At 33.1% G+C, this 27788-nt stretch overlaps 2 protein-coding genes across 2 annotated transcripts; both read right to left on the bottom strand.

Moving 5' to 3' along the window:
* Positions 1-11825: 11825 nt before the first annotated feature.
* LOC112778044 (uncharacterized) lies at positions 11826-12446 on the bottom strand. Its single transcript, XM_025822415.1, has one exon. It carries the CDS (start codon positions 12444-12446, stop codon positions 11826-11828), a length of 621 nt encoding a protein of 206 aa, XP_025678200.1.
* A 14065-nt stretch (positions 12447-26511) lies between these two features.
* On the bottom strand, positions 26512-27144 carry LOC112779954 (uncharacterized). The gene has a single exon (XM_025824309.3). The coding sequence runs from the start codon at positions 27142-27144 to the stop codon at positions 26512-26514; it is 633 nt and encodes a 210-aa protein (XP_025680094.1).
* Positions 27145-27788: the final 644 nt, after the last annotated feature.

The raw sequence follows: 27788 nt of genomic DNA, 5'->3' as shown, positions 1-27788 counted from the left end.
GAGACTAGGGCATCCATCATTTAAAATTATGCAAATGCTCCGTAATGTAAGTGAGAAATATACAAGCAATGAGATTTGTGAAATTTGTGAAAAATCCAAACAAACAAGAGATAAGTTTTCTTTAAGTGATTATCAAGCTTTTAATATTTTTTATTTAATTCATTGTGACTTGTGGGGCCCTATAGAACTCCCTCCTCATGTAGTGCTTCATATTTCTTAACTATTGTGGATGATTGTTCACGAGCGGTTTGGATATATTTGTTGAAAGAAAAGGCTGAAGTATCAATCACATTGAAAAAATTTTTTACTTTGGTTGAACGCCAATATAACAAGTATCTTAAAATGGTTCGATCTGATAATAGAATGGAATTCATGTGTTTAAAACAACATTTCCTACAACAAGGCATTGTTCACCAATCGTCATGTGTTAGTACACCGCAATAAAATGGACAAGTGGAGCGCAAACATCGACATATTCTCAATGTTGCTTGATCATTTCGCTTTTAAGGCAATCTTCCTATTCAGTTTTGGGGAGAATGTGTCTTAACTGCTGGCTATTTAATTAATCGTACGCCATCCTCAATACTAAAGGGTAGGACTCCATATGAAGTTTTTCATGAAACAATTCCAAGTTATGAAAACTTGCGAATTTTTGACTCTTTGTATTATGCTCAAAATCAGAATAGGCAACGGGACAAATTTACCAGCCATAGCCGAAAATATGTGTTTGTCGGGTATCCTTTTGGGCAAAAAGGATGGAAACTATTTGACTTGGAAAAAAAAATTTCGTCTCTCGTGATGTCCATTTTGTTGAAGATACGTTCCCATTTAAAGTGGATCAGGCTTTTGAACCAAGGATTGAAGATATTGGATCTCCTATGGCAGAAATAATTGTTGAAGAAGACACACACAATGGGCCAAGTTTAACACCCACAATTGGGCCTGGTACTCCACACTTAAATGACTGTGCTGGGGATTCCTTCATTGAAGCACCTATTGACAAACAAGGGGGACATGAGCTTAATGAAGAGATTAAAGAATACAACGCTAATGATACATCGGAACCAAGTACACCAGAAACAACGCCGACTTCCGATCTATCACTGGTCACAATGGACGTTCCACTTGGTTGGGGTCACCGCATGAAGACACCCTCAGTCAGGTTGCGCAATTTTGTCTCTACTGTCACGATACCAATAAGCCCTACCGACCAACCTCCCTCTCCATCAAAATTCTCAGGTGTGTCCTATCCTATACAAAATGTTGTGAATTATAATTCTTTTTCCAAACAACACTGTAGTTTTCTTGCGTCTCTCTAGACGGAACAGGAGCCTGGCGTGAACCGATGTCCCAAGAAATTTGTGCACTTCAACTTGGAAGCTCACAACCCTTCCCCCAGGAAAGAAAGCACATGGTGTAAGTGGGTTTATAAAATTAAATACAATTCTGACAAGACAATAGAGAGGTTCAAAGCAAGACTGGTAATTTTGGAAAATAATCAAGTGAAAGCTTGGATTACAATGAAAACGTTTTTTCTAATGGTAAATATGGTAACAATTCGCACAACACTCGCAGTGGCAGCAGCCTAGGATTGGGAACTTCACTAGATGGATGTCCACAATGCATTTCTTCATGGAGAACTTAATGAGGATGTTTACATGAAACTTCCTCCTAGTTTTCAAGTGCCTCAACAAGGACTGGTTTGTAAACTTCAGAAATCTCTCTACAGACTGCAGCAGGCTCCACGTTGCTGGTTTGCAAAATTTTCATCTGCACTCCTTTGATATGATTTTAAGCAATCACCAAAGGACCATTCCTTGTTTAGCCTTCGCCACAATAGCGTACAATTGGTAGTTTTGGTATATTTTGATGACCTTGTAATTGCAGGAAATAATAGTGTTGCAATTCAACCTTTCAAAGAGTATTTACACACATGTTTTCACATGAAAGATTTAGGCCGATTGAAATACTTCTTGGGAGTTGAGGTTGCTAGATCTCCGACTGGAATCTTTCTTTGCCAAAGAAAATATGCTTTGGACATAATCACCGAAACAGGACTTCTAGGTGCTAAGCATGTAACAACACCGTGCGAAGAGAATATCGATTGAGGTCAGCCACAGGTTCTCTTTTATCCGATCCTAGCATATATTGTCGGCTTGTTGGAAGACTGATTTATTTGTGTTTTACTCGGCCTGATCTAGCCTACAGTGTTCACATGTTATCCCAGTTCATGCAAAATCCACGCATCGAACACTGGCAAGCCGCTTTACGTGTTGTACGCTATTTAAAGGGACACCCTGGGCAAGGAATTCTTCTCCCATGAGAGAAAAATTTGTAGCTCTATGGATGGTGTATCTCCTATTGGACTAGTTGTCCACTCACTCGCAAGTCAATCACTGGGTGGTTCATCCAGCTTGGTAACTCACCAATATCTTAGAAAACTCAGAAACAACATACAGTGTCTGCCTCTTCTGCTAAAGCTGAATATCGTTCAATGACTCAAACAAAAAAAAGAATTAAAGTGGATTAAAGATATACTCTTCTTTCTATATGTGCCTCATCATGTCCCCATTCGTCTCTATTGCGACGGTCAAGTAGCTCTTCACATTGCTAAAAATCTAATTTTTCATGATCGTATGAAGCACATTGAAGTAGACTGTCATCTTGTTTGGGATGAGATCATGCACCAACGCCTCCTTCCATCTTATGTTTCCACTCACACTCAGTTAGCTTACCTTTTTACTAGAGCTCTTGGTGCCAACAAGTTTGAGGCAATATTGGTCAAGTTGGGCATTGAAGACTTGCATGCTCCAACTTGAGGGGGGTATTAATAAAAATATTATATCAATAATATTTCTATAATTAAGTATAGATATAGTACTGAAAGAGTGCTCCTGTGTATATTTATTACTAGGATAGGAAATTATGCATTCTAATTTATTAGGATCGTAAATTATGCCTTTTAAGATAGGAAAGATTTGATATAATTTCATATCAAAAGATGTATATATACGTATTCATGACTAATAGAAAAGCAGGTTGAAACAACTTATTTTCTACAACTGGTTAAGATATTGAACAAAATTTTTGTTGCGATTATATAGTGTGTGTGTTGATGTTAAGAATATTGTAACACCCCTTTAGCCTAAGCCTTACCTCGCGCCGTAAAGCAAAGGATAACAAAATGTCACGACAGTTCTAAGGCTCGTATAATATTATATATATACATATATAGAAAAAAATAGTACCATTAGAAGCCTGATGAAGGAATAAAAGCTCAAATTGCGTAAAGTAGAATTACGAAACGCGAAGCGTTCACGATAACTAAATGCGTAGGTACGAATAGAACAAGACCTAATATATAAAACCTTGTAGATAGCTCCAGGATACACAAGGTAATATTTAAATTAAACAAGACATATATAAGTGTGATATACCAAAAAGAGAACTAGTCACAGCCTGCGGAGTTTAGGCCGGCTAGTCAAACTGAGATACAAAAGAGCTTTGGAAGTTTAAAACCGCTTATACAACTTATCTCTCAATTCAAATCTCTAAGGCCATAAAGTCTAAAATACAAAGGTGAGAGAAAGTACTACAGCAAATAAAATAGAAATAAACAAGGAAGAGAACATACTCTGCTCTGTCACCATGTCCGCAATTTCACTGAGGTGAATTACGACTTGCATCTGAAAATCAACAGCAACATATGGTATGAGAACCGGAGGTTTTTAGCATGGTAACAGTGCCCAATATATAAGATGTAAGGTTTCGGGATGCCAAAGACAATCCTAGAACTTCACATCGATACCGATATTCAAGCTTAACCAAATAAATAACTTAACCCGTAAACAATAAACAAGGTTATTTAAACTTAGGAAATTTCTAACTAAAACTAGTCACCGATATATCCCACAGCCTTCACCAACCTAACTTCCGTGCGATCCCATCGCCACCGCCTACCTAACCTCCTCAGCACCAGACAATCACAGATAATGAAAGCAAGTAATACACTGGTAATATTTATATATAGTAAGTAATTCAAGAAGTAAGTAGGAATATTATACAATTAGGCAAACTCAAGTAATCAAAGCAAACAAGCACATAAGGGATGCATATGACGAATGTCTGTCCTATTGGCTCGTGATATCACTTGTCGATCTGTAAATGCCAACCCGACACATCCTTTCGGATGTAGCCTTCCTGCCACTCCCAGAGATATAGGCTCTGCACACTCATGTAACAGAGAAATCTATCACGTCGGAGATATAGGCTCCACACACTCATGCAGCAGGGAGTCTGTTACGCCAGAGATATAGGTTCTGCACACTCATGCAGTAAGGAAGGAAACAACAACAAATGTCTCAACATAAATCATTCCAAAAATACAGTGTTGGGCACACTCTTACAGCAGAGAAACTGCCACGCCAGAGATATAGGCTCCACACACTCATGCAACAGAAAAATCTGCCACGCCGGAGATATAGGCTCCGCACACTCCCATATAATCCAATAATTTCATCATTCCTTTCCAAGTTCTCAACTAATCATAACCATCACCGGTTTCCAACTTCTCAAAAATCTCTTCAACCACATACTTCACAACTCAACAATCACCACTCAAGCTAGAAATTACACAAACCTTCCAAAACCTGTGTCACCGGCTCTAAACTCATAAATAAAAAAATACCATTTTTATTCCTTTATTATTTTTCCCCCTTGGTTCAAGATTCTAAAACTAGCAAAAAGTTTTGAACAAGTGTTACGGAAGTTTGCAAGCTTGCTGGGAGAGTAAAACAGTTAAAATCAAGGTTTTTATTGAAAAACAGGGCAGTGTGCGTACGCATAGGGTTGTGCGTATACACGCTTAGACTTGGACTCAAACCAAGTTTTCAACTGCACAGTGCTAACCCAACTTGCGGGGGGATCCCCATAGGACCATGAAACACAACATACAAATGTATAAAGAAACTCTAAGACATCTATGGCTTTTTCTCTAATTTTGATCACTGCCTTTTTTCTCTCACTGATTTTTTCTTACAAACCTCACCAAGTTTGCTATTTAACCATGAGACTCAGACAGACAAAACTAAGAAAAAGAAAATAAAATCAACACCATTGAAGGAGAAGAACTCAGGAAGCTCTGGTAGCTATGAGAATTTTGTGCTTTTTCACTTTCTCTCATTGATCTCAACCCTTGGCCGTTCACCCTTAATATAGAAGGGGAAGTTTCCAAGGTTGAAACTGGTTCAACCAAACAACTTCTTTTCCAACCAAAAACAGCAACGGTTCAGACAAAGAGAAGAGAGAGGGAAAAACAAAAATCAACATGCATGTACCTCTCTCAACCCTTTTCATCAAGCTCCTTCAATCTGATCCCTTGATCTTGTCTTTGGCTCCAAGAAAGGATTCGGATCCTTGATCTGCTTCTGACCCAGGAGTGCTTCAGGTTTTCCATTTTTGTTTTTTCCTACTTGAGACTTCAGAAGCTATCTTCTTTCTTTGATGAACAAAAATAGAAATGAACTTTTACCAAGTTATATCTTCTTCCTGAGAGAGGTGGATTGCTTCTTTTCTTGGCAACGAAAATCTTGAAGCTTTTCTTCAAATTTTTCCTTCTGTAGCAAATATCTTTCATAGGCTTTTCTGTGATATCTTCTTCTATCTTCTTCTCTGTTGATGGAAGTGACTAAAAACATGAGAGAGGAGAGAGAAGAGAAAAGGAAACTTTCGAAGGAAGCAATGAATGGAATTAAAACAAATTGAATTATCACTTCCATTCCCCAAGTCATAAAGTAACGTGTAAGACTTTCAATGTAATTAAATCAAATTAATTTTTTACTTTCAGTTACCAAGACATGGAGTCACGTGTTAGGCTTTTGATTACTTGAGGAATGAAGTCAATTGAGTTTAGATTTGGATTCCATGTAACCGAAGCATGCTTTGAAGTCCTTGGGTTCCTTTCTTTGATTTATCAATTTTGATTTTATGGGCTTGTGATATAGGCCGTTTTTCTTTTCAATATTCAACCATTCATGTTTGAATTAATTTTGCACAAGGCTTAATTAATTCAATTAAGAAGTTAGGCTCTCATGGCTTTTGGCCCATTAGATTTCTTTCCTGCACGCTAACAAAAATATCAAACAAACCATTCGAAGCAATTTAAACAAATAACAATTTAATAATTTCCTAACTAATATTTTAATAATGTTTGATCATCATTTATATATAAATTTTTCAAACTCAACATCTTCCAACTTTTCCCACCACGAATCCAACATATATCACTACCAAAATACCCAAATCGCTTCCATTCCTCAATTCACTCACTAATCCCAATTACAATAACATTATTCCATATACAAGCTATATACCCAATTATCATCATTCATCATCAAATCATATAATCATCATTATTATTATTCGAATTCATTCCACACAACACTACCACTACATCTATCAATTCTCATCAACAACACCAATCATCAATTTCCTCAACAACATCATAATCACACTCCAATACATACAACTCATAAAATCTTCATCACAATTCACATGCCTCATACATAATCCAACCCACCATCAATACTCATCGACACCAATGATTTCCAACAATCATCATCAACCACAATAATAATAACCAACAATTACCATCAATTCAATCTTATCTTAAGGTCTACTAGCCTAAGTATCCAGAAATATTACATATTACATAGAGGAAACCGAAACCATACCTTGGTCGATTCTGAATATACTCAAACACCAAACTTGATTCCAACAAGCTTCCACCAAGCTCCAAACCACCAAAGCCAAACCAAAAGCCACAATCAACTCCAAAAACAAGCTTCATATATACAACATAACCATGCATTAACAACTAAAGCTTATACCACACCAAACCACAAGGATATAGAGATTTCTTATCTTTTTCAACAGTGATTGGGGTAAAATCTAATAATTACCCACTACTAGAGATCACCTAAACAACTAAAACCACAAAAATCTACTCAGAAACTATAACAAAAAATACACAGAAGTTAGGACAGAAAATTGGAGCTTGATTTTTTATTTCTTACCAGGAAAACCTAGATAAAAACAAAGAGCTCGATAAGAGCTTCTTGTAGCCGCAAACGGCTCGTCAATTGGAGCTCTGTAGCTCAAGTTACAAGCAAATGAAAGTGAGGGTGAATAGTGCTCTTTCTTCTCCCTCACCTCTCAATGCAGCTGCGCCCCCTTCTTTAAATTAGGGTGGAATGAGCTGAAATGCTCATTTAATGAGCATATATATGTTGGGCCTTGGGTCCGGTTTGAGCTCGATCCAACCCGTTAGCGTATTTAGTCCGTTTAGTGTACTTTGAGCCAAAATTTTTAAGATTAGTGCCCGATTTTCAATTTTAAATTATTTTTGTCCTTTTAAAATAATAAATTCAATTTTAAAAATATTATTTTTCTCAAAATATGGTACCGGACAGACTAGAGCCAGTTCTGTCGGCTTAAGCACCGATACGCAGTTTTACAAAAATTTTCTGTAAAAGATACATTTTCCCATTTAAAAAAATTCATTGAATTCAAATTTTATCTTTATATTTTCAAATTAAAACTTCTAAAGTTTGAATCTTCTTCGGACACTTAAAATTATTATTTTATTAAAATAATTTTATGTAAAAACTCCGATTCTTACAAATATTCTGATAGTGCGAAGATTCACTTGATGTCTGAATTTATTTATATTATTGCTTTATGTTTGATGTACATGTGGACTATATGTATTATAGTAGTATTACCAATATTTTTAAAATTGGATCGAACCGATCGATTCAATTAGATTAATTGAAAATCAATCTTCTGATCGATCTCGTTGATGTCTAAATTCGTTCTGTAAAAAATTGTTTAAAAAATCGGTCGAACCGACGGTTAATTAGTGAACCTGCAAAATCAATCTGATTTTTTGAGGTTCAGATGTATGTATAAAAAAAATCCCACAGAACACCATTACTCCACCCCCACCCCTTTCTCTTTCTAACTCTCTGTGAGACACTAAGTCCAACCCAACTCTAATCCCCTTTCTCATTCATCACCTAGTCTCCGAAAACCCACTACCCCTCTCTCTCAGCCAGCAACAGCAGCAGCCAGCAGCCATCATCGAACCCTTCTCCTCAACCAGCAGTCGCGCCGGTAGTGATAGACAAAGAGTCAACTCGAAACTCTTGGCTGTCAATCATCTTCTCCTCCACGTCTTCGCCTCTGGACTTATAGATCGAAGCGCGGTCAATTGGATTTCTCCATTGCTGGTCAGTTTCTTGATCATCGTCTCTATTTCGGCATTCCTCCCTCGCCGCTGATAGTTGAGTTTCGCTCCTTCCCGCCGCCAGCTATTTAGTTCCTCCGTTGACGTCAGTTTGGTTCCTCCGTCGTTGTCGATAGCTCTGCTTGTTCAGCTTTTTTTCTTTTGTTAAGTTTTATGATTTTAAGTTTCTGTTTTAAATGATTCTATGTTTGCTTCAATTTATAGTTGCTTATTTTGTTAATTTTACTGAATTACTGAAATCTGACTTTTAAGTTGCTATTTTTTTTCTGTTGCATTTTGAGTTGGAGTGAATTGTTGTTTTTTTCTATATTTGTTGTGTTCTGAGTTGGAGTTGGCGGTGGTATAATTGCTGTGGATTAATTGTTTAATTTTTTTAGTTTTAGATTCTCTGATTTTTCTATTTTTGAATTATTAGAAATTATTTTTAAAAATTTGTTTGTTCTATACTTTTTAATGTCATTTGATGAGTATTGCTGATTATTTTATTAGAATTTAAATATTATTTAAAAAAATATTTAATAAATTTTTAATGATAAAATATAAATAAGATATTATGCAAAATTACAAAATTTTGATTTTATTAGTTTAAAAATTATCAAATTTGAATATTTAAAATTTGTATATTAAATTTTTAATAATTTTATTTTATATTTAGTTGAATCTTGATTGAACTCCAATTAAACTTTAAACCGTTAAACTAGTCCCTCATAATTTATTAATCGATTCAATTCTCACAACCTTGAGTATTACACTATTGTAACATGACAGTTGATTTACTGCAATTGCTTTCTTTTTTTTTGGGTTCTTGCTTTCAGTAAAGTAATTTTAAAAACAATAAAGTTCTACGTCCAAGCAAAATATTTAACCAAGTCTAACCAAGTTGTTATAACAACTTTTTAAATCACGCACCTCCTCTTTCTCCATTTCCTTTCCCTTCTCCTTCTCCTTCTCCTTCTCCTTCTCCTTCTCTGTTTCTTTCTCCTCCTCCTCCTCCTTCCAAATTTGCGCACACAGGTTCTTCTTCTTCCCTTCTCCTCCTCCTTCCCCAATGTTGTGTATTCTTCTTTTTCTTTTTCTTTTTCTTTTTCATTATCGTCGTCACCAATAACACCAATATTTTCCTAACATCTTTATTAGTTATGATTTTCTCTTATGCCATCATTAAATAATTTCGATTTATTTATTAGTTTATTTCGGTTCGTTTGTGTTAATTGAGGTTCACTTGATGCTACTGATAAATATTGACCAAATATTTTATTCTTTAAGTAATTTCGGTTTATTTAGTTCCAAAATAAATTCGATATATTTTTCTTAATGATTGAGTCTTTTTAACTGTTTGTTTAAATCTAAACTAATTTCGGTTTATTTGTGTGCTAATTGAGGTTCACTTGCTGCTGTTGATAAGTATTCACCAAATTTTTAGTAAAAAAGAATAAATTATTCATTATCACTTTATTCAATGGCATTATATTCTACTCCATTCCATTCAATTAGTTCAGTTTTGAACAAGCAGTCAAAAAGACTCAATCATCAACAAATACACATCAAAATTATTTCTGGATCCAAATGAATCTCAAATAAACTAATAAATGAACCGAAATTACTTAAGAAATAAAAAACTTAATCAGAACTTAACAATAGCATCAACTGAACCTCAATTAACATACAAATGAACTAAAATTAGTTCAATTTTGAACAAGCAGTCAAAAAGACTCAATCATCAACAAAAACATATACAATTTATTTCTAGATCCAAATAAATCTCAATTAAACTAAGAAATGAATCGAAATTATTTAAGAAATAAAAAATTTGGTCAATATTTATCAGCAGCATCAAGTGAACCTCAATTAATTCACAAATGAACCGAAATTAGTTCAATTTTAAATAAGCGGTCAAAAAGATTCAATCATCAACAAAAACACATCGAATTCATTTCTGGATCCAAATGAAACTCAACTAAAATGAGAAAAAGAAAAATCGCAGCAACAATAGCAACAATAAAAGAATGATGATTGAGAGAAAACACGCGAAGAAGAAAAAGGAACGCGAAGAAGAAGAATGCGAAGACAAACACGAAGAAGCATTATTAAAACGTGGGTGTGTACACGCTAGTGTAATAAAAGTAGTTTTTGTTGAGTTTGTGTCTGCATGATTGAACTTAGATACAAAAATGTTTGAATGTGTAGTTGAACTATTTTAAAAATGAAATGAATCATAAAAGGTAATAAAGTGTAATAAAAGTAATTTTTGTTGAGTTTGTGTCTGCTTGATTGAACTTAGATACAAAAATGTTTGAATGTGTAGTTGAACTATTTTAAAAATAAAATGAATCATAAAAGGTAATAATTTAGTTACTTTTTAACTAACAACTCAGATTAGATTGATGAGTAATAATAGGAAGACTATAACATAAAATTATCTACTAATTAACTTATCTTTATAATTTTATATATATGATATTTATAATTACATTTTGTTACATCTAAAATTATTTATTTTATTAATAATTAAGGAATATAAAATAAGAAAACGAACGAATTCAAAACAAAAAAGCAAGTGAAATTATGCCTCCCAAACATTATACTAAATACATATGACTATATGAGTAGCTCTAATTCAATTAAGAAAAATTATTAGAAGTATTAATTCATTATTGATTCTCCTAACTTCTAAATAAAAAAGTTTTAAATTTTTTATTTTTAATTTTTGATATTTTTAAAAAATAACATATATATTTAAACTTTTTACTCTTTTAAGTTTTAAGTATTAGGAGAATAATTAAGAAGATGAATTATGACTCTGAATCATTACTTTTCAATTAGTTACACATGTAAAAATATATTGGTTATATTAGAGATAATAACCTAAAATTATATATTTGTGATACATTTATTGTATTTAAAATTATTCAATTATTTCAACAAGAAGTAAAAAAATACAAAATAAAATAAACGATAATTAATTAAAAATATAAAATAAAATAACTCTAAACTAATTTAAATTAACACATTTTTGAAATAATTAAACAACTCATCCAACTAAGAAAAAAATGAATACAGAGGCACATACACGTACACGTATTTATCATATTCCTAAAGTTTCAACCAAGTTGAAGTTGACTCAATTTTAACCGTCAACCACTTCTAACCGTCAACGCACTTCGGCAGATGATTCTCCCCACAAATGATGCATCTACTCACCGTATTACTATTGTATTATCTTTTAACGGCTTAACAAATATGTTAGAACTCAGGGAATATGTGTGTTGAATTATGTCTAATGATTACAAGATACAAACTATTTATAGAATCATTATAAATTATTATCGCAAATATTAACTTAAAACAATCAACCACTACTAAATACATTCTAATAAACTAATTTATATCAAAAAGACATACACTTTTTATTTCTGAATTTTACAAAATTCTATCGTTTATACAACAAAATTTAAATTCTGAACATACCAATAAATTGATTATTTGAGCGGATATTGAGCAGAAGAATGAGTTGACTACTCTACAAGCAACATAAAAACCGGTAGAACTCCTTCAACAGCCAGATGAGAAAGCGAAGCAAGAGTGCGAGACAAAGCAGAGTAACCAATCCAGCCCAAAACAAGGCATAATACAAGGTGATTTTGTTAATCAACTTGTCAAGTGGCTTCATGACCATCCAAATGGAGATCACATAAGCCCCAGCCAAGCAAATAACCGAGAGGCACATAACAAGAATCAACAACCACATGACCAGCCTATTACGCAGCTGAAAGCCAGTAAGCAGAAAAAGAATCACAGTCTGTGATGCAGTGAAAGAAACAGTGCATAAGAGTATGAACATTTCGTATTTCAAGCGTTGGTTTTCGTCATCGGAGGAAGTGCCCAAAACAGAAGTGCCAGCTTTGCAGATGTTTCCAGAAGCACAACCCTGTTGGTTATTTGAGTCCTGTTGCCAAACGCCCCCTGGGGGGTTTATTGCAATTTGGAAAGTTAGGGTTGCAATAACCGTTGCTACAACCATTAGAGAACCTCGCATCTCTTCAACCCAGTTTCCCTTTTGGGTATCCCTTGATGATGCTCTTCCTATCTGTGCTCCATTCTGATTCATAGCCATAGTTGTTGGTATTGAATTTCCCTCCATTGTTTTTTCCTTTGTAGAGAAGAATGGTTCACATAATGACTGGCTCAAATAAGCATTTAAATTCACTGATGATGATGATGTTAAGCGATGCCTATTTGTAATATAATAAAAGAACCTAGAATACATTAAATAATGTGTAGTCGTAGCTAAATGGTGGTGCAATAAAATAATAGTCGGTTGGTGAATTCTTAAAGTTCAGTTTAGAATGTTCAAATTCCAGCTTCTAATTCTGCTGGTCTAATTTTACAATGTCAGTGGTAAAAGTTTATGAATAAAGAATAAAAGTGGGGAAAGAAATAACAATTGGGCAAATAAATTAGAGATGAGCCAATCACTATATGGGTCTTTTTCAACCGAGTTATGATGTTTACATTTACGTGTTATTATTTTGTAGTAGGCTAGTAGCATAGTGTCTAAGTGGCTAGTAAGCAAGAGACATCGGTGCTTACACTCAAAATTATCATGTGATACTGTTAATAAGCGGTGCATTATAAGACTGTCACATGTGAAAAAAATATGCTGTCTCTGGTACTCTATTCATAATAGCATTGTGATAGAAGACTAGAAGTGATAAGTGGGGAAGTCCATTTCGTCATATTTTGTCAAAAGTCTATTTTTTGGCGAGCTGGTCTCTTCCGTCTCATTTAGTGAAACGGTCCTATTTTGTTCTGCTTAACAGCGGACTGATGACAGGTTGATAGGTTAAGTTTGTCAAATTTCTTTTTTTTTTTTACTACCAAGTACTAACTATTAAATAATATATATAATTTCACAACCATTTTAATAAATTTATAATTTTTAAAGGCATAAAAAAATTATAATTTTTACATTTATAAATATTAAAGTATTTGTAATTATAAATATTGTCTCAAAAACAAAATAATCATATTCCAAAATACTCAATTCTCATCTTCATCTTCTTGTAAGTCAATAACATCATTGGAACCAATTCCTAAAGAATAAAATATTGCAAAAAATTAGGAAGAAATTGGATTTTGGCAAAAAAATTACAAAAAAATACTAAATCCCCCTGCCCCACCAAAACTCGCGATTTAAGTGATGCAGATTAGACGAACTTTTGCTATGTGACGGTCTCAATTTTTCAGTCCAATTCGTCTTTTTTAATGAGTTATGCGAGACAACCCAGTGGGTTTAAGCCCATTTATCATCCTATGAAGGACCAAGGGATTCTCTTTTTCTTTATTTTGATGGTAATTAATTAGATATAATTAAATTATTATCTAATGAAAGTAGACTGGATGATGCAGAAGACTGTGGAAATTGGGGCTTTTTTTATGGTAGCATATTGGGTAGTCTGCGTAAAATTATAACTTAGAGGTTTTTAATGTCTTCATCGTAGTAGAATAAGTTTTGTTTCTGTGGGCTATTTTTTTTTTTTTAATAAGAGCATTCTAATTTCGTCCTCGTTTCAAAATGAGTGAACATTCAAAAAAACATTTATTTTTTGTCATATTGATGAGAGTATGAGAGACAAATTTAGCTTAGTAAAATTATATTTTGTTTACAAAATACAAAATATAGACATTTAACTCAAAATATATTTTGACTTATAAATTATTAATTAATAAAAAATATAAAATATAAAATATAAATTTTTAACTAGATTATATTAATTTTGACTTATAAAAATTGAATTTCGGTGTGAAAAAAAATAGAAAATATTAATTTTGACCTATAAATTATTAATTAGGTAAAAAATGTAAAATATAAAATATAGATTTTTAACTAGACTATACTAATTTTGACTTACAAAGATTGAATTTTGATGTGAAAAATAAAAAAATTGATAACGAATTAAGGAATCACCTCATATAAATAAATATCCTCGATGCATAAAACTAAAAAAAATGGTGGACTGTACACAAAATAAGAATTTAAACTTACGAACATTAAGATTAACATATATTGTGGTGTGTCACCCCAATCACATTGACTTCCTTTTCAATCTGTTGTAATAATAAAGTGTTCAACTATTTCATTCACGCACAAAAAAAAAATTATAAGCATATCCATGCATTAAGAGTGTTCCAATGTGAAAATGTTAAATTTTTGTAGTTGACTTTTGTCAACTCATTTCCATGATGGTGACTTGCAATAGTTAGGTGGAGGTTCAACACGCTTTTAATGTAAGTTTTGTTAATAAGTATTTTAGGAGCACCACTCAATATTATTTATTTTGAAAAAAATATAACTTTTATTATACATTTCTTATATGATAATAAATAAATTGAATATTTATTAGCTAAATCTTTAATTTACGTAATTTTTTTTCCTATGTGATTTTATTATTGGTCATTTCCAAAATAATGTTTTGATTAGGGTTGCTCTCAAATTAATTTTCAATGTACGTTCATCTAACGCTGACTTTGATGAGTTCAGGTCAATGAAAGTCGATTGAACTTCGCCGGTCAAGTGTCTCTTGCTTCAGCTTGATTCAGTTCAAGACAATGCATCATCCAGGGATAACTCTTTTAATGATTTAATGAGCACAACCCACAATGGTAGAACGGTAACTCGGGACAGTTAAGACAAGACGGTTGTCTCTCCGATAAAGGATCAAGAAGGCCTAGGCCTACGATTGGAAAGCTAAAGCCTTCCCTTAAAAAGCGCCGGATTTGATATCAAGCTATAAAAACAAAATTTTATAGATGAATAATAGTGTTCTAAGTAACTTGTTCATTAAAAAAAAAAAAAAAAAAACACAACACTGTGCAAGGTTAACTAATTAGAAGCTACAGTACAGTGACAGAAGACAAGAAAATTCTCTTGTACTTATTTCATTTGTCAGTGTATGTAGTTATTTTGTGTCACAAATAGCGGACGACGCGTGGAAGGACAGGTAACGTCTGTGTATAGAGTCCAATAAGTTGATGTCTAAATTTATTTATATTATGGCTTTATGTTGGGTGTATATGTTGGACTATATATATTACAGTAGTATTACACTATTGTAACATGACGGTTGATTTATACTGTAACTGTTTTTTTTTTTTTTTCGGGTTCTATCTATTTTCAGCAAAGTAATTTTAAAAATAAAATGAATCATAAAAGGTAATAATTTATCTTGATATTTATTCTATTAGTTAGAATTTGTTAATATAGGTTGTTATTTCTCTTGTATAGAAAGTTGTTAGTAATGAGTTTTGTTGTACATGCTAAGTTGTATAGTTTGTTAGAGTAGCATGACAATTCTGTTAGAAGTAGTGTTTGTATAAATAACAAATTGTAATATTGTATTTTTTGAGTCTTATCATTATACAAGTTTAATTCTCAACTCCTTCTTGATTTCTCTGTTATTGTTCTTCTCTATACTCATATGCAATTTTTTACATGATGCGGTGAGCGTGGATGGAGGAACATGGATATCCCCATTGAAGGATAAGAAACTTAGCTTGCTCTCTGATTCACAATTCGTTAACGTGATTAGAGAAGGATGATGAGTCCAGCTTCACAGTTGAAGTGCTTGTTCACGGTTTTTGCTCCGTAAATCTATTTTTCCCTTTTTCTTCGTTTGATTTGAACGCCCTCTTTCACGCAATTTCTTCTCCTTCTCTTTCACACCTCTCTGAAATCTCAGCTCCTCTTCTTCATCTATTTCTTTTCTTCTTCTCTCTTGAACTCATACCATAAAGTTTGATGAGAGTTCTATTATCTCACTGTCTTCCCGTTAAGAAGAGATAACGAGTTTCCGATCAACAAGATCAAGAGAGAAAGGTTACGAACGCTTCTGTCATCTTCGCAGTGATGGAAGGGAAATCAAATCCAAGTGCTGGATCCACAAGAGATGGTCCTACGATGGACATGCAAAAATTCGCGGTGTTCTTCAGTTAGGTGGCGCAGATCCAGAGCCATATCAACAAGACAAATCCGAATCAAGATCTTTCAAGCCATTATTACATACTTCTTTCTGAAAATCCAGGTATACCTATTAGCAATGTGTTTCTTACTGGTTCAAATTACAGCGTGTGGAGCAAAGATATGATCAATACTCTTACATCCAAAAATAAAATTGAATTTGTTGATGGCACCATCCTAAAACTTGAGAAAACTAATCCTGATTTCAAGACATGACAACGATGCAACACCTATGTAGTTACTCGGATTAACCTTTCCCTTAGTCCAGAAATCAATCAGAGTGTTCTTTGGAACAATATAGGCTATGAATTATGGAATGATCTTAAGCATCGTTATTATCAGGTTGATAGGTTTCGAGTAGCTGAATTGAATGAGGAAGTCTATGCACTAACACAAGAGGACTTGTTTGTTACTGCTTATTTTGCCAAACTGAAAAATCTTTGGGAAGAGATTGATGATTTTAGAATTATCCGTGGCTGTGATTGTGTTAAATGTGAATGTAGCTTCGGCATTGTTAGGCAACACAGGAAGGAGGACAGAGTCATAAAATTTTTGCGTGGTCTTGGAGAGCAATATTTCACTGTTAAGTCATAGGTTATGCTGATGGATGATTTGCCTAGTGTGAACAAAATCCTCTCAATGATCACTCAGTAAGAAAGGCAGCTCTTCAGCTTTGATAATGCCTTAGACACTAAAATTTTGGCAACCTCTTCTCAACCTGACAGCAGAGGTAGAGGTCAGTCTAAAAAGGGACAAAATCGCATCAAATTGCAATGCACTCATTGTGGAAAATCAGGATACATTGTGGATAATTGCTATAAGAAGCATGGCTATCCACCCAACTTCAAATCCAGATTTGAGAAAAAGTCTCATGTCCTAAATTGTATGACTGCTGCAAATATTTCTGAAGATGAAAATGATGATCTCAATGTTCCACAATTGGTTAGAAGTGAACCAACCATTAATGAATTCATTCCAAAGCAACGAGAAGCTCTTTTGGCCTTGCTTAGCAAATAAGATGTGCTTCATTCTCATAGTGAATCAAATTTCAGTCAAAGCCAATCACTCTCCCTATAAAGGTAGAATGGTAAATATTTTACAATTTGATTCTCATGTTAGAGCTCTAAATATTTCAACTAATAAACACAAGCCATGGGTACTTGACATTGGAGCCACTGACCATGTATCATATACCCTGGTTGATTTCCAAAATTATTTCAATACAAGAAAATGGAACATTTGTAACAAAAAATTTGTATCAAATTTAAAATTGTTACAAAAAGATGATTTTTTGTAATAATAATTGGTGATTGTTACAGAAGAATAATGTTATGTAACAACATTACAAGTTGTTACAAAACATGGTAATATTTTGTAATAACCTGACTTTTTTTGTTACAAATTATGTTAGTTTTTGTAACGAACTGGTATTTTGTTACAAAATATTATAATATTTTGCAACAAAGAATAAAGTAGTTGCAAAAATTCGAAATATTTTGTAACAAAATATCTTTTTGTTTCAAAAACTCCAATTGTTTTGTAACAAAAAATTAATTTGTCACAAAATTCAATATTATTTGTAACAAATTATTTGTTTGTCACAAAATATAAGTATATTTTATAACAAAAAAATTTATTTTAAACTGTTAAACACTTTAAGAGTAAAAAAATTATTTATATAATTCTTTTTAGAATAATTTTATTTTGTTTCAAAAATTAAAATTTTTAAATATTATTTATATTAATTAATTTTTTAAAATTATAAATATTATTATATATTTTTTAAAAATTAATATATAATTTTTATTAATAATAAGATTTTTAATGTTAACTAAAAATTAATTTGTGAAACTTAAAAGAATTTAATCAAATTATAAATATAAACAATAATAATTAAATATAAAAGATAGAAAAAACTAAGAAACCAAAAGACAAAATGTAAAAAAAAAAAAGATAAAGCTGTAGAAAAAGAAAAACCCTAATTTATCACTCCTTTACTCTGAGTCTCACTCAACCCCGTCTCTGCGCCTCCAACTCCACTGAGGGAGAAGAAGAGAGGGGGAGGGATGGCGCCGTGGGATTTGCTATCGTGTCGTCGCGTCCAGCTTGCCGTCATGCCTCACCATCGTCGCCGTCGTCAACAGGAGCGTCAGGAGAGAGAGAGGGGGACGAACTCACAAGGAAGAGAGAGGAGGTTGCGCCGCGCAGCCATCGGAGCCATCGTCGCGTTAGTCACCGCCGCTGCCGATGATGGAGCCGTCGCCGAAGCCCGTGTCACCGTCGTTCTTGCCAGCTTGCAAGAGAGAAGCACGATGGAGCTCCTCCGTTTCTGCTGCCCCGGTTCGCTGAGAGAGAAGCTTGTAGATGGAGGAAGGCTGACAGAGAGAAGAACGCCGTTGAGAGAGGGAAGACGCCGCTGTCGTGCTTCACGGTCGCGGTGATGGAGCCTGCGTCGACGTTCGCTTTATTTGGTTCTGTTTTGAGCTGCGTCGCCGTCTAGATGGTCACTAACAACAACTGCTCCCTTGAGTGGTGGTGGTGGTGGTCTTCTTGTTTTGGCCGTTAGTTCAGTTGGTCAGCTTCCCAGGTGAGCTCCCTTCGACCCAGTTCTTTCAGACTTTTAGTGTATCTTAGGGTTTGAAATTAGAATTTTATGATAGTGGATTGGTGGTTGTTGTTGTTGTTGTTGTAGTATTTGGTATTTTAGAATTATTGCTGAACTTGAGCAAATTTTTTTGTTGCTGGATAACATCATTGAGTTGAATTTTATTGTTGGATAACATCACTGGGTTGAGTTTAATACTTGAATGGTTGAATTTGTTATTGTGTTGCTTAAAAATTCACTTAGCTAAATCTTTTGTTGCTGTAAATGTTTTTGTTCCTTTGCCAAGTATATTGATTTTTTTGTTGAATGGAAAATTTAGGATGGGTGTATAGTTTCTGTGATAAGGATATTGATGCTTTGATAAGCATGTGCTTATGCCTTTGGTTGGTAATGCAATAGGGTTTTGAATTTCAGCAGATTGTTGATATTGGCGAAACTCTGCCGTTGTTCATGGAGCTTCAAACCTTAGGTGATAGGACTTAAAGAACCATGCTCTGCAAAGTGTCTTGTTTCCAATGTTGCAGGTCTCATTTAATTTGAGTTGAAACTTTATCATGAATTTTACATCTTTCATTTGGAAGTTCTACTCTTCATGATCTTTTATCATATTTTGTTTCTTTTCTTCATGGCAGCTTCTTTCTGGAGCAACATTTTTAGGTGCTATCTTCTGCTTAATTGCATTATGTTTCAGGAGCTTATCTAGTTTCATAGTACTCTTTTCTATTGGTGAACTGTTGATTTTTGCCACACAGGTAACATTATGAGCCACTTGAAGGGTTTTTCTTTTTCTTTTGGGTCAACCTACCATTTTACTTGCATAATAATTGCAATCAATTACTTTATATTGGACTGGCTGTTCTAAATTCAGATGGTTAGTATTTCATCTTCTTGCATGCTACTGCATGTTCATAAGAACCTGATAATGATATATAACATAAAACTCTAGTCTTAAATTTGTGTCCCCTTTTGTAGGCTCCTGTAAATTATGTTTCTCTTCATTGTGTAAAACCAATTTTGAGGGTGCTGTCCATGGCAATATCTACAGTTTTAATCCATATCTTTGGTGATGTGCCTTCCTCACTACTTGTTGGCATCCTGCAGGTTACACCTCATTTTTTCTGATATTGTGCGTGTTTTGGTTACTTTTATTATTGGATATATATCAGCCATGGGATTCTGCATTTTACATGACTTTTCCTAATATTTTGATTATTTTTATAATTGGATATTATCAGCCAACATAAGGCACAGATTTGTACTAGAAATAAAGTGCTTGATTGATTTTCACCTTATCCATGTTTGTTGGATTTCATTTGCAGCTTCTAAATCACGTTTTAGTAGTTTTGTCCAAACCATGATATGGAGTTGCTCAAATAGAAAAACCAGACATATGATTAGCCAGTGGGTTTGATCTATAGTAAATGTTTCAAAACTTAAGTTTACCCCTTCTCTTTTAGTTATTATATCTATCTCCAGAAAATTGTTAATAAATGTCAAACCTGGTTTTATTTGTTATAAATTGTTCTCTCTTTCTCATCTTTTCCTTTGATGTAAAAGGGTTTCACATCTTAGTTTGTTTAGGCAACTTTCAACATCCCTCTTGAATTAACATATATGGAAAAGAAGTTGACAAAACTAGTAATAAGAACTATGCTGCCTTATGTTTTACATTTTGATGCAGCCATACTCATGATTTACTGACCTGCTTTACATTGTTGGCTGTTCCAGCCTTTTGCCTGTATTTGTTCCTGTTTTAACATTTGTTTTTATTCTAATCAAAACAGTTTTCCTGCACAGGATCATATTAATGACTGGAGAAAAACAGCACTTTGTTTAACATCCATTTTCTTTCTTGCTGCTATAATATGGTTCATAGGTAAGTGGCATACCACCATGCAGCTTTGGTATTATATTAGCTGTTCTTAATTTTTAAACCAGATATGCATTAGAATTAATTTTTTTTAAGAATGTGCCTGTAAACTGAAATTTCAGAACACGTACTGAAGAAATTGCTGGATGTTGCACATGGGTTTCAAATGCTAATAGACCCTAAAGGTACTCATAAAATTGCTTATGATTTTAATACATATTTTTAGATGATTCCTATATTATTAGTATAGTTTAATTTGTATATGGATCTATTTATCACATTTTACTTGTGTCATGGTTGAGAAATGACAAATGTCTTATTATTTGGTTTGATAAATTTGGTTGTGTATTGGCTGAGAAATAAGTTGTGAATTGATTGTTTTTGTTGGAACCGTAGACGGTGGAAATATCCAAATTTTAGGGGGTTCTGCCAAAATTTTTCTAAAAATATTTTGGATAAAACTTAATGAAAAAAATTATAATTAGTGTTATATCTTGTTTCTAATTTTTTGTTTTGATTTTTCTTATTTACAGGAGTGCTGAAATGGTGACCACATGCTATCTTGAGGGCTCAATAATATTTTGATTCATAGAGACACTAATCTATGTTAGAACTTTTAACTTTTGGTTGAACTTATGCAAGACATATAACTTGTAGAACGAATCAATGTACTCACTAATGTTATTTTGTTTTAAAACAATTTTAGCTAAATGAGACATGTTTAAATTATGTATGTTTTTGCATATTATATAAATGTAGACTTGCTTATTAAAATAGTTAATATATTAGTTAATTTAAAAAATAATTTAGTAAATTATGCATGCAATTTGTATTAAAAAAATTTGTTACAAAATAATTATTTTTCTTTTGTAACTAAAGAAAAAAAAACGTTACAAAATCAAGTTACATTTTGTAACAAAATTTTATGATAGGAAAAAATAGATTGTCACCAAAAATACTTTGACAATAAAAATTTGTTACCACTTTTGTAACGACTTCTGGTTTTTTGTATCAGAAAAATTTGTTACAAAATATCACTTTGAATTGTAACAGTTCCATTTTTTGTTACAAAAACTTTTTGTAACGGGACATACTGCAACGGCCCCTTTTTTGTTACAAAATTCTTTTGTTTCAAAATTTCGATTTTTTTAAACAATTTTTTTATTACAAATATTGCTTTTTCTTGTAGTAGTTGATCCAATCATGGGTACCATTATATTTTCTAATAATCTTTTTCTCACTAATGCATTGTTTATTCTTACTTTTAACTTTAAACTCATATCAATTTCCAAACTTACTGCATCTTTACATTGCAAAATGAGCTTCACTGATAAGGCTTGTGAGATACAGGATCTGCACACTTTGAAGATAATTAGTGCAGCTAGCAATGTTGATGGTTTGTACATTTTACACAAAGAAGTTAAAACTCTCTCTCACATCACAGCAACTTTCCTCAGCCATTTTTCATAATCTTTGTGGCATGTTAGATTAGGACATCCATCTCATGATAGGATTGTTTCATTACAAAAGACTTTTGAGTTTATTGACTATAAAAAACATACGAAACCATGTCATTCTTGCCATCTTGGCAAACAAAAGCGATTACCTTTTTCTGTTAGTTCTAGTACTGCAGCCAATATACTTGATCTAATTCATGTTGATATTTGGGGACCCATTTCTGTTCCCTCCTTTACTGAAAAACGTTATTTTCTTACTATAGTGGATGATTATTCTCGATTCACTTGGATTTTGTTCATGAAAACTAAAGCTGATGCTTCTTCATTGGTTAAAGATTTTGTTATTTTTGCTAAAACCCAATTTAATGCAGTGGTTAAAACAGTTCGCACGGATAATGGGCCTGAGTTTTTAATGCCTACTTTTTACAGCTCTAATGGCATATCTCATCAAAGAACTTGTGTGAAAACTCCACAACAGAATGGCATTGTTGAGCGCAAGCATCAACACATCCTTGCTGTGGCTAGAACTCTCTTGTTTCATGCACACTTAACAAAATCTTTTTGGAATTACAATGTTGGACATGCGATTTATTTAATTAATCGATTGCCAACACCTTTTTTGCAAGATAAGTCTTCATATTAAGTTCTTTATAAGACTCTGCCAAATCTTTTCCTTCTCAGAGTCTTTAGTTGTTTGGCATATGCTAGCAGCCTTGCAAGACAACAACGCAAATAGGATCCAAGAGCAAGAAAGTGTTTGCATCTTGGATTCAGAGAGGGTACAAAGGGATACCTGCTCTTTGATTTTCAAACTCGAGATATTTTCTTATCTCGGGATGTCCAATTTCATGAGAATTGTTTTCCTTACTGTCACTCCAATAATTCCAATGATAACAACTTTTCAAATTTTTCTAATTCATCTCATGTTGCATCTTATCCTTTTGAGTATGAATTTTTGGAAGAGACTCAGATTCAGGTTTTAAACACTAATGATGTAGCCCTCAACCAAGCTTGCATCACCCAAATCTCAGCTATCAACATGATAATGCTTTATCTGAGTTAAATGAAACTAAAGAACTTCTTTCCTATCTTGAAATTTATGATCATTTAGAACCCACATCTACATCACATGAAGAGTTTTCAACTCATAATTCTACTGCTATGCCTGAATCCTCCATTATGCCTGAAATTGTTGATGTAAGGAGATTGACTAGGTAAACTAAACCACCTGCTCACTTGCAGGACTACGAGTGCCAAACCATCAACATTGTTTCACCCTCATCGCAGCTCACTGCTCAAAGGTATCTTCTCTCCAATGTCTTGTCTTATACTAGGATTTCTCATATGTATTTGGCATTTTCTGTTGCTATTCAGAATTTAGAGCCTAAAACCTATGAGGATGCAATCATTAAAACTTGTTGGCAAGAGACAATAAAAGCTAAACTAATTGCCTTGGAAGAAAACAAGACATGGAAGCTAACTTCTTTACCAATTGGAAAGAGAGCGATTGCGATTGGCTGTAAATAGGTATTTCGTACCAAATACAACCCGGATGGCACAGTGGAGAGGCACAAGGCAAGACTCGTTGCCAAAGGATTCACACAAGTGGCTGGTGTTGACTATCGAGACACCTTCAGTCCTATAGTAAAGTTAGGGATTTTGAGAGTGGTGCTGGCTGTTACAGCAGTGAAAGGGTGGCACCTTAAATAAATTGATGTCAACACGGCGTTTTTGTATGGTGAACTCGATGAGGAGGTCTATATGAAGGTGCCTCCAGGTTTAGAAGTCGGTCAAGTTTGCAAGCTTGAAAAGTCCTTGTATAGATTAAAACAAGCTAGTAGACAATGAAATTGCAAGCTCAAATCGGTTCTACTTGAGCTAAAATTCACTCAATGCAAATCGGATTACAGCCTCTTCACCAAGATTACATCACTTGAATTCATAGCAATTCTAGTATATGTAGATGACTTAGTATTGGCAGATGATGACCTAAATGAAATTAACTCAGTTAAAGATGTTCTTTATGAGAGATTTTGGATCAAAGACATGGGAGATTTGAAGTACTTCCTTGGTCTAGAAGTGGCAAGATCCAAGACGGGAATCGCTTTGTATTAGAGAAAATATGTCCTTGATTTACTCAAGGAAACAGGATTTGAAGGGTGCAAACCTGCCACCATTCCTATTGATTATGGAGCAAAACTAAGTAAAACTACTGGGAAATCGCTCGCTGATTCTGGTCACTATAGATGAATTGTGTGCAAGCTTTTATATCTATCAAATACTAGACCTAATATAAGCTATGTCATTGGGAAGCTGAGCTAGTTTTTGGATTGCGCTATTACTGAACGTTTGAAGGCAGCACATAGAGTACTGCATTATATAAAGGGTTCTCCTGCTGTAGGCCTCTTCTTCTCTGCAGATTTTGATTTACAACTTACTGATTTCTCTTACTCTGATTGGGCTGGTTGTGTTGAGTCTCGCAGATCCATCTCGGATATTGTTTTTATTTAGGACCATCATTTGGTTACTTGGAAGAGTAAGAAACAACTAACAGTTGCAGCCTCTTCTTCAGAAGCAGAGTATAGAGCTTTAGCTCTGGCCACACGAGAAGCTCAATGGCTGAGTTATGTTCTTCAAGATCTTGGTGTTCCAATCATAAAGCCTATTAATCTGTATTGTGATAGCAATTCAGTTATTTACATTGCCACTAATCCTGTGTTTCATGAACATACAAAACATATTGAAGCTTATTGCCATATAATCCGTGACAAATTGCAAGGAAAATTGATTCATCTCCTTCCTATTTCCTCCAATAATCAAGCTGCCGACATTTTCACTAAACCTCTTGCTCCTGAGCCTTTCAATGTAGGTTACTCTAAGCTTGGATTGTTAGACCTCTTCTCTCCCAATAGTCCAAGCTTACGGGAAGGTGTTACTTAATATTTATTTTGTTAGTTAGAATTTGTTAATATAGGTTGTTATTTCTCTTGTATAGAAAGTTGTTAATAGTGGATTTTGTTGCACATGTTGAGCTGTATAGTTTGTTAGAGTAGCAAGACAATTCTATTAGAAGTAGTGTTTGTATAAATAGCAAGTTGTAGTATTGTATTCTTTGAATCTTATCATTATACAAGTTCAATTCTCAATTTCTTCTTGGTTTCTCTATTATTGTTATTCTCCATGCTCATATGCAATTTTCACAATTTAATTAATTTTTAATTAACAACTCGTACTAGATACATGAGTAATAATAGGAAGACAATAACATAAAATTATCTTATTTAACTTAATCTTTATAATCTTTATAATTTTATATATATATATATATATATATATATATATATATTTATTACATCTAAAATAATTTATTTATTTTGTTAATAATTAAGGAATATAAAATAAGAAAACGAATGCATTCAAAACTAAAAAAGCAAGTGAAATTATGCCTCCCAAACATTATACTAAATACATATGATTAGCTCTAATTCAATTAAGAAAAAATATTAGAAATCTTAATTCATTATTGACTCTCCTAACTTCTAAATAAAGAAGTTTTGAATTTTTTATTTTTAATTTTTGGTGTTTTTAAAAAATAACATATATATTTAAACTTTTTATTCTTTTAAGTTTTAAGTATTAGGAGAATAATTAGAAAGATGAATTATGACTCTCAATCAATTACATATGTAAAAATAAATTGGTTATATTAGAGACAATAATCTAAAATTATCTAAAATTATATATTTGTTATATATTTATTATATTTAAAATTATTCAATTATTCCAACAAGTAAAAAATACAAAATAAAATAAATAATAATTAAAAAATATAAAATAAAATAACTCTAAACTAATTTGAATTAATTATCTATTGTCCTTCACACATTTTTTAAATAATTAAACAACTCATCCAACTAAGAAAATAATGAATACAGAGGCACATACACGTATTTATCATATTCCAAAAGTTTCAACCAAGTTGAAGTTGACTCATCTTTTAAGCGTCAACGCACTTCGGCAGATGATTCTCCACACAAATGATGCATCTACTCACCGTATTACTATAGTATAATCTTCTAACGGCTTAACAATTATGTTAGAACTCAGAGAAAAAAAAAACTAAGCAAATGGATTTATGTGTATTGAATTATGTCTAATGAGTACAAGATACAAACTATTTATAGAATCATTATAAATTACTATCGCAAATATTAACTTACAACAATCAAACACTACTAAAAATCGGATTCAGGATCATTAGCAACAACATAAAAACCGGAAGAACGCCTTGAGCAGCCAGATGAGAAAGCGAAGCAAGAGTGCGAGACAAAGCAGAGCAACCAATCCAACCCAAAACAAGGCATAATACCAGGTGATTTTGTTAATCAACTTGTCAAGTGGCTTCATGACCATCCAAATGGAGATCACATAAGCCCCAGCCAAGCAAATAACCGAAAGGCACATAACAAGAATCAACAACCACATGACCAGCCTATTACGCAGCTGAAAGCCAGTAAGCAGAAAAAGAATCACAGTCTGTGATGCAGTGAAAGAAACAGTGCATAAGAGTATGAACATTTCGTATTTCAAGCGTTGGTTTTTGTCATGAGAGGAAGTGGCCAAAACAGAAGTGCCAGCTTTGCAGGTGTTTCCAGAAGCACAACCCTGTTGGTTATTTGAGTCCTGTTGCCAAACGCCCCCTGGGGGGTTTATTGCAATTTGGAAAGTTAGGGTTGCAATAACCGTCGCTACAACCATTAGAGAACCTCGCATCTCTTCAACCCAGTTTCCCTTTGTTGTAATCATTTGGGTATCCCTTGATGATGCTCTTCCTCTCTGTGCTCCATTCTGGTTCATAGCCATAGTTGTTGGTATTGAATTTCCCTCCATTGTTTTTTTCTTTGTAGAGAAGAATGGTTCATACAATGACTGGCTCAAATAAGCATTTAAATTGACATATGATGATGTTAAGCGATGGCTATTTGTAATATAATAAATTAAATAATGTGTAGTCGTAGCTAAATGGAGGTGCAATAAAATAATAGTCGGTAGGTGAATTCTTAAAGTTTAGCTTAGAATGTTCAAATTCTAGCTTCTAATTCTGCTGGTCTAATTTACAATGTCAATGATAAAAGTTTATGAATAAAGAATAAAAGGGGGGAAAGAAATAACGATTGGGCAAATAAATTAGAGATGAGCCAATCACTATATGGGTCTTTTTCAACCGTGTTATGATGTTTACATTTACGTGTTATTATTTTGTAGTAGACTAGTAGCATAGTGTCTAAGTGGTTAGCAAGCAAGAGATATTTCGTGTTTGTTTGGAGGTAGGAAAGAAAATAAAAAATAAATAAATAAATAAATAGAAAAAATTAAAAAAATAATAAAGTTATTTGTGTGTTGTTTGGATAGATAGAAAATAGATTGAAAAAAAATTAAAAAAAAAGATTTTGTTTAGATAGAAAAAAAAGTGAGAAGAAAGAAAATTATGATAGTATAAAATTATATTAATACTCTTATCATAAAATAAAGTA

This window comes from Arachis hypogaea, chromosome 19, assembly GCF_003086295.3.
Source record: "Arachis hypogaea cultivar Tifrunner chromosome 19, arahy.Tifrunner.gnm2.J5K5, whole genome shotgun sequence".
Classification (NCBI taxonomy): domain Eukaryota; kingdom Viridiplantae; phylum Streptophyta; class Magnoliopsida; order Fabales; family Fabaceae; genus Arachis; species Arachis hypogaea.
The sequence above is the reverse complement of the archived record's forward strand: the minus strand, read 5'-3'. Positions and strand labels throughout refer to the sequence as shown.